Here is an 18,294-nt window from a genome sequence, read left to right as displayed (position 1 = left end):
TTGAATTTTAACCTTTGACACAACCCCAACCCATCCATTTTTTGGAATAAACAAACAAACAAATAATCATTCAGCCAATTGACTATTACATACCTTATAAGCAGGATGTCTGCCATTATAGTATGGATTGAATATACCCATTCTGTTGATCTGCGATTTATTACTGTTCCATCGTTCCACTGCTTCTTCTGCTGTTTCTTTCAGTAAGGGCTTAACCTACAACATTGACAGATTATCAGGCACATTATTGTAGTAAACATTACTTTCGGCAAATCATGTTTTTGCCTACATCCTCTTCCATTCCTACCGTGTTCAAAATAAGATCGTTTCTTGCTTCGGTAAGTTTTTTTAACGTTTTCTTCAAGACATTTTCATGGAGTTCATTGGCAGAGGATAAAAGTAATCCCATTGTTCTGAAGTAGAATTAAAATGGTGGTAAGATTTATAAATAGCAAGTTGGTTTTGAAATTAAGAATAAAGGCTAGGTAGCAGAGATTCTGGAGGCACCTATGTCAGAATCAGAGGACCTCTGCAAGTTCAAGGTGAAAGGGCTGAGGATGAAATAAAGTAGTAAAATCATTTCCTAAAGCTGGACTAAGGAGCAATTTTCCACTTTTATGCTCCTAGTAAAAAGCAGTACACAGTAGGAATGCTCATTAGAATATTGGATCATGTGCTCATTATACAGCAAATCAGACTGTCAGTCCTTGAACCTATATGGAAAATCTACTCTTCAAGGATGAATCAAGCCAAATGAGCTGGAAGATCCTTTTTTGCTCCTATGTTCGAATATATTTCGGCAGAAATAAAAGGGGAAAAAAATTGGTCTCATATGTATTTACCTCAGTTTGTCAATATTCCTCCAGCTAAATGAAAATTTAGAAGATAGGATTTCTCATGTACTTACTCTTTGTTTTGCAAAAGATTTTGCCATTTTTCCACTTCACCTTTTTCACAATACTGCAAATGCTGCTTCGCTCTATCTTCCAGTCGACAAAGCAGGTCTTTAGCCTAAATTATATGGAATTCAAATGCTGTGTTTAGTTGATGTTTGCAAATTAGGTTATTAATATAGACTGGATCTCAGAACTTCCACAATACATGATGGAAACTCAGCGATATACATGGAGTACATCTATGTGGCAGATTTTACAATGTCATGCACCCAGTGCCAATTTCCATGCAACTAGAGCACCAACTGAAATACTGAGCAGGAGATGTGTGTGCCAGCTTTTTGGTCACCTGATTTTCAGCTAATTGAAAACTGAATGGAAAATTGAACAGGCTACAAGGTTGGCACACTAAACCTTTTCACACAATGGCCCAGATCTTCTGCTTTCCAAATCATTGGAGACCAGGCATACAATCCAAGATGCGTGTCAGGACCCTGCAGAAGTCCTGATGCACTGACTTCTGTGGGAATTGTCCAGGAAGTTCGAACTTCTGACAGACAATTCCCCTGCTCCCTGGGGCCCTCCGCGAATGTCACCAACTCTGAGTTGGTGTCAGAGACATCAGACAGTTCTCTGGGATTTAACTGAATAGTAACCCAGGAAATGTCAGATTAAAACCTAATCTAACTTCTAGATAACTACAGAACTGACCACCAATCACTCACACTGACCCCCCCAACTCCCCCTTGGACCCCTAACTTCCTCTTTGAAAGCCTGACCGCTCAATCCGATCCAAATTGATTTGTCCACCCAACCAGACCTAGCCCCCACTACTTGACCAGCCCCCGACCCACGTGCCACCCCTACCTAGTTACCTCACCTGCCCTACCCACGCCACTACCCTACCTATTCACTCATTCTTCCATTCACCCATTCATGAACATTCACACTGGACCTTAAATTTATCGTATGGCAGCTAATGCCGTAAAAAGGCATCATCTTCCCTACTACGTTACAGTGCTGTGATGAAGTTCTTCAGTGGACGCTGCTCTCCACATTTCTGGAGAAGCCAGGCTCAGTAAACCTGACAAGAGTTACAGAGCAGCATCTAGGCACGGAAAAGTTCAAGCGGAGCAGCAAACCAACAATGACTGCCACTTCTCGGAAGATCCGCACTATTATTCCAGTCCCAATGTAGAGACATCTGCACTGGGTATGCAAGGTGTAAGATCTGCTCCCATAAGTGACAAAGTCATGCAGTTTCTGAGGAATTAAGTCATTTAAAAGCTCTCCCTCTAGCTACTTGCATTAACAAACTCATGTACCGACATACTGTGGCATAGAGTAGTAAGATAGACATTTTATAGCTTTACATGGGTTCCCAATCTCAGCATGGTGAACAAGCTAAATGCAGAGAACACAATTCTATCACTACATCATTTGTTTTCGAAACAGGGAAATTAGGCTTATACAAATTTGGAGCTTGGATCTGACACTTGCTGTAGGTTTCCACTGAAGCTAGGTGTGGAACAAAATTGGAACTGTTTAAATCTATTCAAACATTTTTACAGCTAGTTCTTGTGTTACTGCTCAGTGAAATACTTCTTCCTTTCCAAGCATCACTCAGGCATTAACACAGCCAAACACTGTTAGAAAAGACCCTGCAGTATGCAACTCACAGTGGGTTTCAACAGCAAAATCTAGTCCAAGAATACATAGCATTATCTTAAACATTAAAACACAGAAGACATTAATTCTGCCTAATCAACTGGAGCCTCATCATACCGCTAAATAATATTATTAAACTCATTTAGAACGAGTAAAATTGTCTTGTGGTCTTTTCCATTATTTAAATGTAGTTAATCCTCCAATTACAACAGGGTAGGTCCATCATCAAATGGTTCACAGGCACTAGGAATATGGTTCGTTTCAATAATTAAAATTAGTATCTTTACGTACGCTACTCAGTTTCTCTGCCGTCTTTTCCTCTAAATTTATTCTTTTCCTTTAAATATAAGTTGTTGTTGGGTTACACAGAGTCCCTGCTATCTTTAGAATTTTCCAGCAAGTCTGGTTGAGGACAGGGATCTCTGCTGTCTCCTTGAGGCATGATGTCAATGGATGGCCCAAGGATGGCGATTATCCACACCAGGAATTTGTACTTCCCACTTTAGTCAGGATTTGGCATAGGATTGGAGGCCAGTGTGCCAAATCAGGCGAAGTATAAATGAATCCAATGGGGATTATGTGAGGGGGGAGGGTGTGGTGGGGGAAGAGGGGCACAGGATGCTAGTAGTGAAGTGTATTGTAATGAAGTAGATGAAGACTATCCAATTATATTTGTTATATTTGGAAAAAATATCTGGAAGCGACATTCAGTGAGTTTGGGGCATGGATGGGGGGTCAGTGGAATCAATGGAGGCCAAAACACCAGACAATACTGGAGATGTGCCCATGGGGGTGCCTGCCAGCCCCATGCAAACTTGATGCCGTCCCAAAGTTCCTGCAAACTCCAGCATGGGGGTCAGCACTGAAGGACACCAGTGGGTGCAGACCCAACATAAACACCAGGATAGCAACCTGTGGATTTCTATATTTACAGAGCAGTTACTAAGAAAAACTGCATTCATGCAGGGCAAAAATGTCACAATGGAATCACTTTACAGATTGAGGCAGAACTGATTTATGTTTTCAAGCAACATTCCGCAGGCAAACTTTGGAATCGTTTCCTTCAAATTTCTTCAAGCAGACTTAATCCTTAAGAAGAAGAAAGTTCTTATAGCTGCAAATTAACATTCACTATCTACTAGTAATTCAAGTTTTGACTTTGTTAAATGTTAACACAGAATTCAATTAGCTATCACTGGATTTACTGTTTTCCTAATTGATTCCTTCAACTGCCACCCTGTGAGTTGACTATGAAACAATGGTCCTGATTTTTCTGCTCCAATCATCCTGCCCGGGGAGGGCAGGAGGAACAGTTAAAATAAGCGCAGCAATTTACCGTGATTCCACTTCTTTCCTACCAGGTCCTGATATTAATCTCCTCTGAGCAAGACATCCAGTGAAAGGCAGCAGGGTCCTGCTTTAAATATACAGATTGTGACCCAATGATGTTAGGGAAGCAGTGATGCTTTCCTCGCTAGGCAAATCCCGTTGGGAGCTTGAACAGTGGACAAGAGGCCAAGGCAGTTAAATTTAAGAAGATATTTTCATGTCTTTTTTTGGGCTAGGAGAAATAAACATATTCTCTAGGCCCCACAAGGGAACCTTGGGCCTCCCCCTGCTCTAGGCATCCAAAGCTCCAATTCAGGTGGATTTTTCCTGCCCCCCACCATTAAGACTGGGGCCAATAAAATAATTTATTCCATTGCTGTGGTGTTTTTTGTTTCATAGTTCTATCGCACCACCACATTCTCAAATTCTCCGCTGTGGGTAAATTATTATACTGCTTATCCAACATCCAATTCTGGATAAGCAAAGCTTTCTTCCAATTAAATGTTGGGCAGATTGAAGCCATTGTCTTCGGTTCCCTTTCCAAACTTAGTTCCCTAGCTATCAGTTCCATCCCTCTTCCTGTCGTAAACTTGAGGTCATCCTAAGCTCCGCCATGTCATAACTCACGCCAAATCCCATTTCACCTATCATCCCTTGTGCTCGTTGGCCTGCATTGACTCCTGATCAAGCAATGATTCGATTATAAAATTTTCATCCTTGTTTTCAAGTCCCTCCAAAACTAAGCCCCCTCCCTGGAAGGAATTTAATGGAGCCCTCTGGAGCAGGCTCGCAGAATCATGTGGGAGGCCATGCATCTGACTCCTGGCGGCAAGAAAACCGTCATTGAGCGCATGGCAGGAAGGAGCCAACATGGCAAAAATCGCCTGCTAGTGGCCGGATATCAATTAGGCTTGTTGAGGAGCCACTTAAATCTGATTATCACCGAGTCAACCAGGATTTAATGGCGGCTCAGGAATTAAATAATAATCACCTCCAGAAACCTGCCCAGCAAACCTTGTCTCTTTGCCAGCGGCCTACCGGAAAGCTCAATTGTTCACAGGTAGTCAGTGCCCAATCAAGGAACCCATCATTGGGAATGGGGGGGCCTGCTGAAATCCAACCCCATTGTTTATGCCCTCGCTTATAGGCCCCTTGCCCTTCTCGCCAGTGACCACCCCTCCCTGCAACCCCCTCTTCCACCTCACCTCTCCCCAGGGATCAAGAGACAATCCTTGGTGAAGGCCCCAGTGTATTGCTGGAGAGCTGCCACCCACCCACCCCGGATTTTCTGGTAGCTCTCAGGGTGGGATTTCCGCCCTACAGGTGACATAGCAGGCCCAATACTATCCAGGTAAGTACCTGATTACCTGGTAATTAGAGTCAGAGTCATTTATAGCACAGAAAGAGGTCATTCAGCCCATCAAGTTTATAGCTGCCCACACAGCAATCCAATCAGTCCCATTCCCCAACTCAATCCCATGGCCCTGCATGTTTATTTTGGGTCGTGCCCCCCGGAGAAAAGCGATGTGGGTTTGCCATCAGCTCTCCAACAGATGGGTGGGAACCCCATTGTCAACCCCAAAATCCCACCCTCTACCTCTGTAATCTCCTCCAACCCTTTAACCCTCTGAGATATTTGCTCTCCTCTAATTCTGGTCCCTTGAGCAACCCCGATTTTAATTGCTCGAACATTGGTCGCCATGCCTTCGGCTGCCAAGGTTCTAAGCTCTGGAATTCTCTCCTTAAACCTCTCCATTTGTTAAAATGATCCCTAAAAACTAGCTCTTTGAACAAACTATTATCCCCTTATGTGGCTTGGTGTCTAATTTTGCTTTATAATGCTCTGTGAAAGTTTTTAACTGCATTGTCAAGGTAGTTCACTTTCCAACAAGAGGCTATACTGACTTAGATCTAGCATTTCTGTGTAGCATTAAGCCTTTTTATTTCATTCACACAATGTGGACATCATTGGCAAGGCCAGCATTTATTGCTTATCCCTAATTTTCTTTGAAAAGGTCATTGAGAGTCACCTTAACAATAAGTGGCCTGCTCAGCCATGTTGGAGGGATATTAAGAATCAACGATCACAAAATTTGGCAATGTAGTGCCCATATTTTTGGTGTTACGGTTGTCATTTTGGCTGCAAAATGGCATTGATGCTGCATGTGCACGCTTCTAGCATGTACCGCACTGGACACTATTTTGGTGAGGGTGTAAGTGCAGATGTTGGTGTGCACTAGAAGTATGCAGAATAAGCAGATTATGATGTCTGTCACCATGTAATGCTGATTTCACTCCAGCAGTGCCATTTTCGATCTCAATGCACGAAATGCATTCAACAACAGGACAGACCTTCCACCAGTGCTCTTTAAAAGGACCATCAACTTTTTAAAAATTCATTTATGGGATTTGGGCATCGTTGGCTAGACCAGCATTTATTGCCCATCCCTAACTGCCCTTGAGAAGGTGGTGGTGAGCTGCCTTCTTGAACCGCTATAGTCCGTGTGGTATAGGGACACTCACAGTGCTGTTAGGAAGGGAGTTCCAGGATTTTGACCCAGCGACAGTGAAGGAACAATGTATAGTTCGAACTACTTTCAGATTAATTGTTGATTGATTTCTACTGGCTGCTGTTGAAATTATGGAAGTGCTGTGAGTTTTCTGTTTAAAGTAGGAGTCAGCAGGAATTGGGGAAGGTTTTAGTTCTTGCTTCAAGGGCTCACTTCTCTTAGTCATGGGTGCTGCAGTGCCATCCAAGGAGATTGAGCAGAGGCAAAACACAGACAAGGACAAGCTGCTTGAAAAGGGAGGGAGGGAGAGAAAGGCTTTCAGCAGGTGGCCTTATCTACCAAGGATCTTCAGAGAACATTAGCCGTCAATAAACTACTGCTCTGAATTCTCTTACCTCAACTTCACAAAAGGAACATTATATGAGATGTCTCTGTTTTATGAGGGAGAATCTTCCACTTCTTGCAGGCAGAACTGCAGCCTCAGAACAGGGCAAAGTCATCACTGTCAATGGCTGTGAAGGTAATCGTCGATATAAGCCTCTACATTGGAATCCTTCCATGCTGGAGCAGGTGACATTTGTAACATCCTCCATTTGCTCTGCACTCTTGTATAAGGGAGGTGGACTGGCACTCCGTATGCCAGGAGAGAAGAGTACATTGGTGTTGTCACTGACCAGAGAGAAGCAGGTGGAGAGCGCACTTGGCTTCATCAGGACAATAGGTTTTCCCATGTGCAGGATGTCATTGACTGCACACATGCAACTCTTTGGACACCACATCCAAAAACAGAGATGTACTACAAGTGCAAAGTGTTCCTCTCCCTGAATGCACAGCTTGAATGTGACCACGCTCAGCACATCTCGCAGGCGAGTGCCCACTATTCTGACAGTCGTCATGTTGTCTTTGTTCTGTGCTAATCTGCTATACCATCAGTATTTATGTCACTGGCTGAGATTTTCTGGCCCCTGCTTGCAGCAGGACCTATCACTGGCAGAAATGGAAAATTTGGAGAGCCAGCAGAAGTCCATTGACTTTTGACAGCACCTGAAAAATCGCAGCTGCAGAAGGGCTGGAAAATCCTGGTCACTATGTCAAACCAGTGGCTGGCTACTGGGTGACAAGGGATATCCACTGATCATCTGGCTCCGGTGTGCAACTGAAGCACATGTGGGCAACATGCATATCATTAGAGCCATTCTACCATACAATGCCATCAAGCACACCACTGGGGCACTTAAGCAATGCTTTTGCTGCTGGGCTGCTCTGGAGGAACACTGCAGTACTTGCCAAAGTGCATGTCATGTTTCATCGTGGTCTGGTGCATTCTGCACAATCTCATTACCATGAGGACACTGCCCTCACCATCAGGTATACAGCGAGGAGAAGCAGGAGAAAGGGAAGGGGAAACCAAAACTTCCCCTTCTTGGCCAGGATGTCCGTGATTGTCTCATCTAACCATGGTGCCAATGAACACAACCCCAAGGCCCTATTCAATAACAGTCCTTACAGACCTTACCTTCCCTCCGATACTGACTATCATTGCAAAAACAAAAATACCTGGAAAAACTCAGCAGGTCTGGCAGCATCTGCGGAGAGGAGCACAATTAATGTTTCGAGTCCGAATGACCCTTCAACAGAACTAAGGAAAAATAGGAGAGAGGTGAAATATAAGTTGGTTTAAGGCAGGGGGGGAGCGGTGGGACAAAAAGAGCTGGATAGAGGGCCAATGATGGGTGGAGATAACCAAAAGATGTCACAGACAAAAGGACAAAGAGGTGTTGAAGGTGGTGATATTATCTAAAGGAATGTGCTAATTAAAGGTAGAAAGCAGGACGAACAAGGTACAGATAGCCCTAGTCGAGGTGGGGTGGGGGGGAAGGGATCGAAATAGGCTAAAAGGTAGAGATAAAACAATGGATGGAAATACACTTAAAAATAATGGAAGTAGGTGGGAAAAGAAAAATTATATAAATTATTGGAAAAAACAAATAGGAGGGGGAAAATCGGAAAGGGGATGGGGATGGAGGAGAGAGTTCATGATCTAAAATTGTTGAACTCAATATTCAGTCCAGAAGGCTGTAAAGTGCCTAGTCGGAAGATGAGGTGCTGTTCCTCCAGTTTGCGTTGAGCTTCACTGGAACAATGCAGCAAGCCAAGGACGGACATGTGGGCATGAGAGCAGGGTGGAGTGTTGAGTCTTTTCCCACCTACTTCCTTATTTTTAAGTGTATTTCCATCCATTGTTTTATCTCTACCTTTTAGCCTATTTCGATCCCTTCCCCCCACCCCACCCCACCCCCACTAGGGCTATCTGTACCTTGCTCGTCCTGCTTTCTACCCTTAATTAGCACATTCCTTTAGATAATATCACCACCTTCAACACCTCTTCGTCCTTTTGTCTGTGACATCTTTTGGTTATCTCCATCTATCACTGGCCCTCTATCCAGCTCTTCTTGTCCCACGCCCCCCGCCTTAAACCAGCTTATATTTCACCTCTCTTCTATTTTTACTTAGTTCTGTTGAAGGGTCATTCGAACTCGAAACATTAACTGTGCTCCTCTCCGCAGATGCTGCTAGACCTGCTGAGTTTTTCCAGGTATTTTTGTTTTTGTTTTGGATTTCCAGCATCCGCAGTTTTTTGCTTTTATCTGACTATCATTGCGTCCTCTTGGCCCCATTTTGAAATAAAATCCACCACAAAACAAAGATCCCAAACCAACTTCATCAAACAAATCATCCAATATTCCATACAAAAGTCAACTAATCACCCTTGTGCATTCCCTTAATGCCTTTGCCTGTCCTAGTGCTCCTACAAAGTGCTACCCCAGGAGCTGTAGCATCACTCACTTTAGCGGGGAAGGCTGCAAGTGGCCTTGCAAGATCTCAAGAAACTATAGAAGAGCCAGCTTCAGGGACAGATCCAGCACGTGTGGTAGCAGTCTGGGCTGGCTACTGACAATCAAGGGCAGTAGTGGAGCCAAGGGCAGGGTGGGAGGATGAACACTGATTGTGGATATCAGGTTCATGCCCCACAAAGCCACTGCCACTCCCCTAGGGCAGCATCTCAGTAATCTTTGTGATCTGCTGGAGCACAGATTGCAGTGAGACCCTGCAAACCTTTTGAGCACTGGCATCCACGACAATGATGATAGCAATCTGCCTGACAACAAGCTGAGATGCCATGACTTCAGTCAGAACCTCTCCTGGAGTTCTCGGATATTAGATGGCTTCTGCTTGTGCTGCAATGGAAGCTGAGACAGTGACTATTGTCACTGTATCATGGTTGGGTCTGCCCATGTCCTCATGGAGATGGCCACCAATTCCCCCTGGAAAAGATGGGCTCCAGCTCTGTGCAAAGCCTTGTGCCAAGTTGGTGCTAGACTTGTCTATGCACTTTGACAGTGACAGTGGGCTCTCTAACAGGGCTGCCAATACACCAAGCACTTCTGTGTGCCTGTCCAGCAGCCTTTTTCTGTATGCCACTCCTTTGAAGACCTTATCAGAGTTTTCTGTAGCAGAGTTCATTTGTAACCATGCCCTCCACAGAGCTAATTCCCGCACTACCCTTTTCCCCTGCCCATGCTGCAGCCCATTCATACCCAGTGAGTTACCAAGTTCAGATACTGCCTCTACACTACCCTCTAAGTATGCAAAGTGCCAGTATTTGAGCTGGTGGCTCCAAGTGCGAGATTGAGTGACAGTGTTTCATCATCAGTCTCTTCCTCTTGCCCTTCACAGTCTTGCACCACTGCCTTGCCAGGTTGCACTTCTTAGGTATTTGAAAGGAGAAAGACACAAGGGTGGGGTTACAGGGAGGGAAAGAGGGCCAAAGCTGGAGATGCTTGCTTACACCGCATGCAGCTTGTGATTCAGCAATGATTACGAGATCATTGTGAGGGCAGCACGGGTGGAGTTGGGAAATGGGATGTGAGGAGGAGGAGGATTAGATAAGAGCACCTTCAATTCTTTTATCTACACCACCAGTCATGGCCTCAGTCATGGCTCCTCCAATGGTGGAGAGCACTGTCTCCTTCAACAGAATGAGGATATGCAGCCATGTCTGTCCCCACTTGTTAGACGCTAATGTCTTTGGTTATGCACCAACTTGTCCTAAAAGAGAGAAGGAAGTGTGTTAGTGAGTCGTGTAATATAGTTGGGTGATATAGCATGACAGACTGAGCAAGGTATGAAATGTCGTTGGGAGGCTTGCAGTCGTGCTAAGTAGTAAGGGCGAGGTGAGGCTATGAACACGAGGTATGAACCCTGATTGATGGGGATTGTTGGTTGATGAGATGGGGATACGGTGCATTGAGCAGTGTGTGAATTCAGTGGTGTATTAGCAGAATATAGCTTTTGAAGATGTATTCACTGATCTTGACCACCTGTGTGAGTTCATTGATCTTCTTTCAGCACAGCTTCCAGGTCTTCAGGGCTACACTGTTTGCATTGACTGCCACAACTAACTGTCCCACTTTATTTTCAGAGTTTATCTGGAGGGATCCCTGGTCCACTATGGATAGAGGGACATCTCACTTCATGTCCTTCTGAAAAAAGGCATCCAGTGCTACATCAGAGAAGTTTGGAGCCCAATCTCTGCTATGTTGTGTCATTCCTGTGTCTTTCCCAGATCCTACTGCAATGAATTCCAGCACCTGCTTAAGTCAAACTATACTTCCCCTTTAAGAAGTGCAGCCTTGCTTCAATTAGTGCAGGCTAGCTGGAACTCATGTTAACCTCTCAAGAATTTGTGCCCCTTACTCTGGCATGTAGCCACTCAGTGCACTTATTGTTGGCTGCATAATATAATCATTATAATAAGGCAGTGGGTTAATCCCAAGTTGTGATCCCTGAGCTTATTTTCAGGCCTTATCCAATTTCCACCCGCCTCAACTACAGTTATGGATTTAGTCAAAGGCCAGACCAGATAAGGATGGCACATATTCTTCCCAAGGGACATTGTCATAAAATCCCATTGCATTCACTGATCAGTGGTTACATGGCCACAATTATTGATACTAATTTTTTTCATACAAATATACATACGAACTAGGAGCAGGAGTATCCCACTCAGCTCTTCAAGCCTGCTCCGCCATTCAATAAGATCATGGCTGATCTGATTGTAACCTCCCACCTACCCTTGATAAACAAGAGGCTTAAAGGTTATCAAGAATCTATCTACCTCTGCCTTGAAAACATTCAAAGACTCTGCTTCTGCTGCCTTTTGAGGAAGGGAGTTCCAAAGACTCTCTACCCTCAAATAATAATCACCTCATCTGTCTTAAATGGGCAACCCTGTACTTTTAAACTGTGACCCCTAGTTCTAGATTCTCCCATAAGAAGAAACATCCTCCCCACATCCACCCTGTCAAGGCTTCTCAGGATCTTATTGGTTTCAATCAAGTCACCTCTTACTCATCTAAACTCCAGTAGATACAAACCTAGCCTGTCCAATCTTTCCACATAAGACAACCCGCCCATTCCTGGTATTAGTTTAGTAAACCTTCTCTGAACTGCTTCCAAGGGCAGGATTTTGCACGCTATCGGCTCCGTACCATGATTTTACGGCGGGCAGGCCAATTAAGGCCCGCGCAGTGAGCAGCACCGCTGAGCACTGCCTGCACAGGCGGGGGAGAGGAGGGACAGTGGGCCAAGCACACAGTTCGCACATGCACAAGAAAGAGCACTTCAATCTCCCTGAGGCACGGAGCTGCCTCAGGGAGATGAAGCGTTGTTTAAAAAAAAATAAAGAAAATAAAACATGTCCCCTCATGTGACTCTGTCACATGAGCTGGGACATGCTTTTAATTAAAAAATAAAGTTTTTATTTTATTTGCTTTAAGAAACCTCATCTTGTCCATGGATGAGGTTTACTAAAAAATATAAAGGCCGCTTGGCCTTTCGTCTGCCCGCCAACCGTTAGGTTGGACGGGCAGCATAAATTTGAATTTAATTAGATTTTTAATGGCCTTAATAGGTCTTTTAATTGTCGTCGGGCACGCAGCCAACTCCAGCGCTGAATGAAATATCGCGAGACTGAGCGATGACATCGGAATGCTCGCCCAATATCATCGCGTGTCATTTTACGCTCGGGCGTGTCAGGTGCGTGCCCGCATGCCAAGCATAACATTCTGCCCCAATGCATTTACATCCTTCCTTAAATAAGGAGACCCATATTGTACATAGTACTCCAAATGTGGTCTCACCAGTGTCCTGCACAACTAAGCATAACCTCCCTTTTGTATTCAATTCCCCTTACAGTAAACAATAGCATTCTATTAGATTTCCTAATTTACTTGTTGTACTTGCACACGACCCTTCAGTGATTCATGCATTTGGACACCCAGATCCTTCTCAAACTGGCTCTGCAATGTCTCACCATTTAGATATTAAGCTTCTTTTTCACTCTTCCTGCCAAAATGAAGAATTTCACATTTGTTCACATTCTACTCCATTTGCCAGATCTTTGCTCACTCACTTGACCTATCTATATCACCTTGTAGCCTCCTTATGTTCTCATCACAACTTACTTTCTCACCTATCTTTGTGTCATCAGCAAATTTAGCAGCCATACCTTCTGTCCCTTCATCCAAGTCATTTTTATAAGTTGTAGAAAGTTGAGGCCCCAGCACCGATTCCTGTGGCACACCACTCATTACATCCCGCCAACCAGAAAAAGGTTCATTTATGGCCACTCTGTTTCCTGTTAGCCAGCCAATCCTCTGAAATTAAATTTCCCAGCTGCCCTGAATTCACATCTTGTTGACACATTAATCTAGATTACTAGTCCAGTAATAAACACTGTACCCATCAATGTTTATGTGATACAAGACCTAGAACTATATTCGCTGCATAACAAAGCCAACAGGAACAAAAAGTTGCTTTGTCAAACTGGCGATTGTCTACCAGCAGAGAGATTCAGATTTCAAATAACCTGGAGAATCCCATATCTTGGTAATTTATATTTAAATAAAAGATCAGCAGGGTTTCAACATCCCAAACTCTGAGTACGCCATCCACTACCCAGCTCAAGCTCACCATGCCTGTCTTTCCTTAAAAATCAAGGCCTCCGTCCATAAAGACAGCTAGTGATGATGGGCAAAAAAGAGCAATAATATGTTTGAAATTGAGCCCTTACATAAAACAAGCCTCAGAGGCTTGCATCCTAGGTGGGCTTCTTTATTTTATTGCAGAGTATTAATTTATATTTAAAGACTATACAAATAGGAAAAAATGTTACTAAACCCTCCCACAATGCTCGAACGAGGCAGTGCCAAGGAAAATCAATTAAATCACACCAGTCATTGCAAGTTATTATTTTTACCTGGGTGCAAAGCAGAGGAAAATCGGCTTTGTAAATTTTATAAATGACCACTGGCTCAGTCTGATAACTGTCATCTTGTGCTATCTTCAAGCTAGCCTCAGCAATAATCATTTACAGCCCAATCTCCTTTTTAGTGTACTACTTTGAGGTAAGTCTACTATATGTGAAGCTTGATCAAATGAGGAAGAGTTAGATTAGCCAATGCAGTCATTAGCATTTTTGAGCATAGAGTATGTTTAATATGAAAGCTAAACTGACTGCCCACGAGTTTCCATTTCAGTCCTCTAGATATATTCTACAGAGGTGCCTGGACTTGCGACCAGTACAAGTCACTTTGATACCACTCGCATTTTTGGCATTAGTTAAGGTACATGGAAATTAACCTACAATTGCTGAAAAAACTCAGCTGGTCTAACAGCATCTGTGGCGAGAAAGACAGAGTTGACGTTTCGAGTCTGTATGACTCTTCTTCCATAGACTCTTCTTATTAGACTCTATAGTAAACTCCATATTAGACTATTCTCAGAAGAAGAGTCATACGGACTCGAAACATTAATTCTGTCTTTCTCTCCACAGATGCTGTTAGACCTGCTGAGTTTTTCCAGTATTTTCTGTTTTTGTTTCAGATTTTCAGCATCCGCGGTATTTTGCGTTTAGTTGAACCTACAATTGCTGATTTGAAATACATTTAATGCTCTGCCCAATTGCTATTGACAATGTTTAATTTCAAAACTAGTCAATAAGTACTAAAAGATTGATTTTGAAGGCTTTTTAAAGACGAATCAAAATCGTAAAAGACTATACACAGTATCTGAAATGCATTTATGTATTTAGAGAAAAATTATGAATTAATATTTCAAACAGGATTATTTCAATAGGTGATAGACTCACTTCTTCCACTGAAGATTTTGCACAATTAAATACAAAATGGTCAATTTCCTCTAGAAAGCTTTGCATCCCAGTGAGTTTCAGTAAAGTCTCATTTTCCCTCACCACCTCAGTTGGATCTCCCTTGAAAAGAAAAGAAAAACAAGAACAAATCAAATATTAGATGGTTAACCATGACCGTCTGTGTTACTTAATTGTATTCACCTCCATGTATAGGCTGCATATTATGAGAAACAGCACTGCAACTTGTCCCTTTAAAAGCACGGTGGCATTGAAGGGGATGTCATGTACTCCAAATCCATTAATGTATACATAGGCTTTATCTATAAATGAGTCCATTGAATTTTGAAGGGTGATGACAGGACAGATGAAGTTGCTGAGAAAGAGACATTTTTTATCCAAGCTTTTCATCTTGCGCTCATCAGGGCAATTCACAAGAATACTAACGTCAGGGGAAACAACATATTTATATCGTATCAGAAGAGAGTGCTGATTGGTAGAGGCGTTACCATGGAGAATGCACTAGTTAATGGTGACTGATAGTTAGCTGCCAAGCATTGTTTGAAATTTAAACCAGGCAGCTTGACTCTGATTGGTCAAGACATTGCCCTGGGGAATGAACCAGGGCATGGCTGTCACTTATTTTGTTCAGCTGAAACAGGCGCAATGTGGGTACATGTTCTTTCTGTTTGCAAAGAGCAAGGGCACTGTGTATTAACATATGTAGCATCCAGTACACGCAAATGCACCACACTGTGAACCTGAATGACAATCTTAAATTGGTTGTCAGTGTAATTCTTGGCAAACTGAGGATTATTTAGCAAGTGTTGTCCAATCTCAGAATCACATCTAATGTTGGACACTGTTTTAAGTTTTGCAAGCACAGGCTGGTTGGGTATGGTCTGTACCTTGCCTGTTGCGAACAGCAGCTGGGACATGCAGTTTAATGTGGTCCACCAGTCTTTGGGAAGTATGGCCTACATACCTTGCATCACACTGGCACTGAAATTCATATACCACATTACTCATTTCTGTGATAGGCAGGATGTCTTTTTGGCTTGATGGCAACATCCTGTTTGTGATGAATACCACTCGTGTTGCTACTGCACAGTAACAGTATGATACAGCCAGCTTCACCTGTTGCTCAAATTTTTATAGTTAGAATGCTAAAGGTATAGAAGTTAACTTGGATTGTTACTTTAAATAAAACGGGGGAGTAGAAGAAGGGGACATAGGTTTAAACTAGAGAAAGATACCTTTAAAATGGATATAATTAAATTCTTCTTCACACAAAACGTGATCGATGTGTACAATAAACTTCCAGATAGAGTAGTGGAGGCAAAAATCCTAGAATCATTTAAGAAACAACAGGATGCCAGAATGGGGGCTGCTGAGGGGCATTAGGATCCTTCTGGATGGAGAAACCAAGATGAGCAAATACTCTTGCTCAACCATTATTCTCTTGAAAGTCTGTCAACCTTTTAGTCAAAGCCAAATTAGGATCCAGAAGTCCTGATAAATCAAGGCATACATATTTGTAAAGCATCAGCCAAGGTTAAATAAGGTGAATTTAAGGAAAAAAAAATTCTGACTTTCACTGAATTTGCTTAGAATTTCACCAAATTAGTATTTCACACAACTTTCCCTTAAGAGATAAGTAAGTAGATTAAGGCTCAAACAGGATTAAATTCACATGTTCTGGGCAAGGACAGTGTTTGACCATTGTTTTATGCTTTAACATTATATCAAGCCTTTTATAATTAATATGCATTTATATTTAGAATTAGAATTATATATCCTGAACAATAAAGAAAACTTACAGCCTTCATGAGAATAGATGCATAGGAAACTGGGTATAAAGTTGGAGTACTCAAATTTCTTTTAAATTCATCAGCTAATTCTTTCTGAGGAGGGAAAAAGAGAGAAATAAAATGATATGCTGCATGACACAATGTTAAGGTGAAAAATGAACATGGTTACAACTCAAAGCTATGAGCAGAGTTTTGCCCTTGGCGTGCGAGCTCGGTGGGGGCAGTTGGGAAACCGACCGCGCCCGCGATCAGCACCGCACGTGCCCAAGAGAGCGCTTGAATCTCCCTGAGGCACGGAGCTGCCTCAGGGAGATGAAGCGCTGTTTAAAAAAAAAATAAAGAAAATAAAAATGTCATATTTTAATGCAAGGAGTCTGACCAATAAGGCAGGTGAGTTGAGGGCACAAACTAACACATGGAAGTGTGATGTCATTGCTGTCACAGAGATATGGTTGAGAGAGGAGCAGGATTGGCAGCTCAATATTCCAGGATATAGGGTCTTCAGGTGAGACAGGGAAGGAAGTAAAAGAGGAGGGGGTATCGCAATATTGATCAAGGAATCAATTACAGCAGTAAGGAGGGATGACATCTTAGAAGGTTCCTCAAATGAAGCCATATGGGTAGAACAGAAAAACAAAAAAGAAGCAATCACATGGTGTACTATGGGCCCCCAAACAGTCGGAGAGAAATAGAAGAGCAGATATGTAGGCAAATTTCAGAGAAGTATAAAAATAATAGGGTATAATAATGGGGGATTTCAACTTCCCCAACATTAACTGGGTTAGTCATAGTGTGATAGGTTTAGATGGAGCGGGATTCTTAAAATGCATCCAGGAAAGATTTTTAAGCCAGTACGTAGAAGGTCCAACAAGAGAGGGGGCGGTCCTGGACTTAATTTTAGGGGATGAAGCCAGGCAAGTGGTACAGGTATCAGCGGGGGAGCATTTTGCAAATAGTGATCATAACTCTGTTAGATTCAAGGTTGTTATGGAAAAGGAAAAGGATGGGCCAGAAATCAGAGTTTTAAATTGGGGAAAGGCCGATTTTAATAAGATCAGATATGATTTGGCCAGAGTGGATTGGGAGCAGCTTCTTTTAGGTAAATCTGCTGCAGAGCAGTGGGACTCATTCAAGAAGGAAATAGGGAGAGTACAGGGCCAACAAATTCCAGTAAAGACAAAGGGTGGGACCAACAAATCCAGGGAACCCTGGATGTCAAGGGATATACAGGATTGGATAAAGAGAAAAAGGGAGGCTTCTGGCAGATACTGAGGGCTCAAAACAGCGGAAGCCCTAGGGGAGTATAGAATGTGTAGGGGGGGAACTTAAAAAGGAAATTAGGAGAACAAAAAGGGGGCATGAAAAAACATTGGCAGGTAAAATAAAGGAAAATCCAAAGTTATTTTACAAGTACATTAAGAGTAAGAGGATAACTAGAGAAAGAGTCGGACCCATTAAGGACCATTGTGGCAATTTGTGTGTGGAGCCGGAAGACGTAGGTAGGGTTCTGAATGAATATTTTGCATCGGTGTTCACAAGTGAGAGGGACGATGTGGGTATGGAAATCAGGCAGAAGGATTGTGATATAATTAAAGAAATTAGCATAGAAAGGGAGGAGGTTCTAAGCGGTCTGGCAGGCTTAAAAGTAGATAAATCTCCAGGCCCGGATGAAATGTATCCCAGGCTGTTGACTGAGGCAAGGGAGGAGATAGCAGGGACACTGGCAATAATTTTCAATACCTCTCTGGCCACAGGAGAGGTGCCAGAGGACTGGAGGACAGCCAATGTGGTATCATTATTCAAGAAGGGAGGAAGGGATAAACCAGGGAACTACAGGCCAATTAGTCTAACCTCAGTGGTGGGGAAACTATTGG

General features: G+C 43.0%; 1 protein-coding gene across 1 annotated transcript in view; it reads right to left on the bottom strand.

The window, feature by feature from the left end:
* The window catches only part of LOC144682739 (uncharacterized), a 160,588-nt gene that overhangs the window by 37,635 nt on the left and 104,659 nt on the right, over positions 1–18,294 (bottom strand). The window contains exons 13-17 of the mRNA XM_078545381.1: positions 16,430–16,513; positions 14,613–14,732; positions 908–1,011; positions 308–413; positions 94–216 (exon numbers count right to left, since the gene is read on the bottom strand). Of these exons, the coding sequence (XP_078401507.1) occupies positions 94–216; positions 308–413; positions 908–1,011; positions 14,613–14,732; positions 16,430–16,513 (537 nt within the window). The remainder of the gene's footprint in view (positions 1–93; positions 217–307; positions 414–907; positions 1,012–14,612; positions 14,733–16,429; positions 16,514–18,294) is intronic.

The sequence above is a fragment of the Cetorhinus maximus genome, chromosome 1, assembly GCF_964194155.1.
Source record: "Cetorhinus maximus chromosome 1, sCetMax3.hap1.1, whole genome shotgun sequence".
Classification (NCBI taxonomy): Eukaryota; Metazoa; Chordata; class Chondrichthyes; order Lamniformes; family Cetorhinidae; genus Cetorhinus; species Cetorhinus maximus.
Note: the sequence above shows the minus strand (reverse complement) of the source record. Positions and strands in the feature narration are given on the sequence as shown.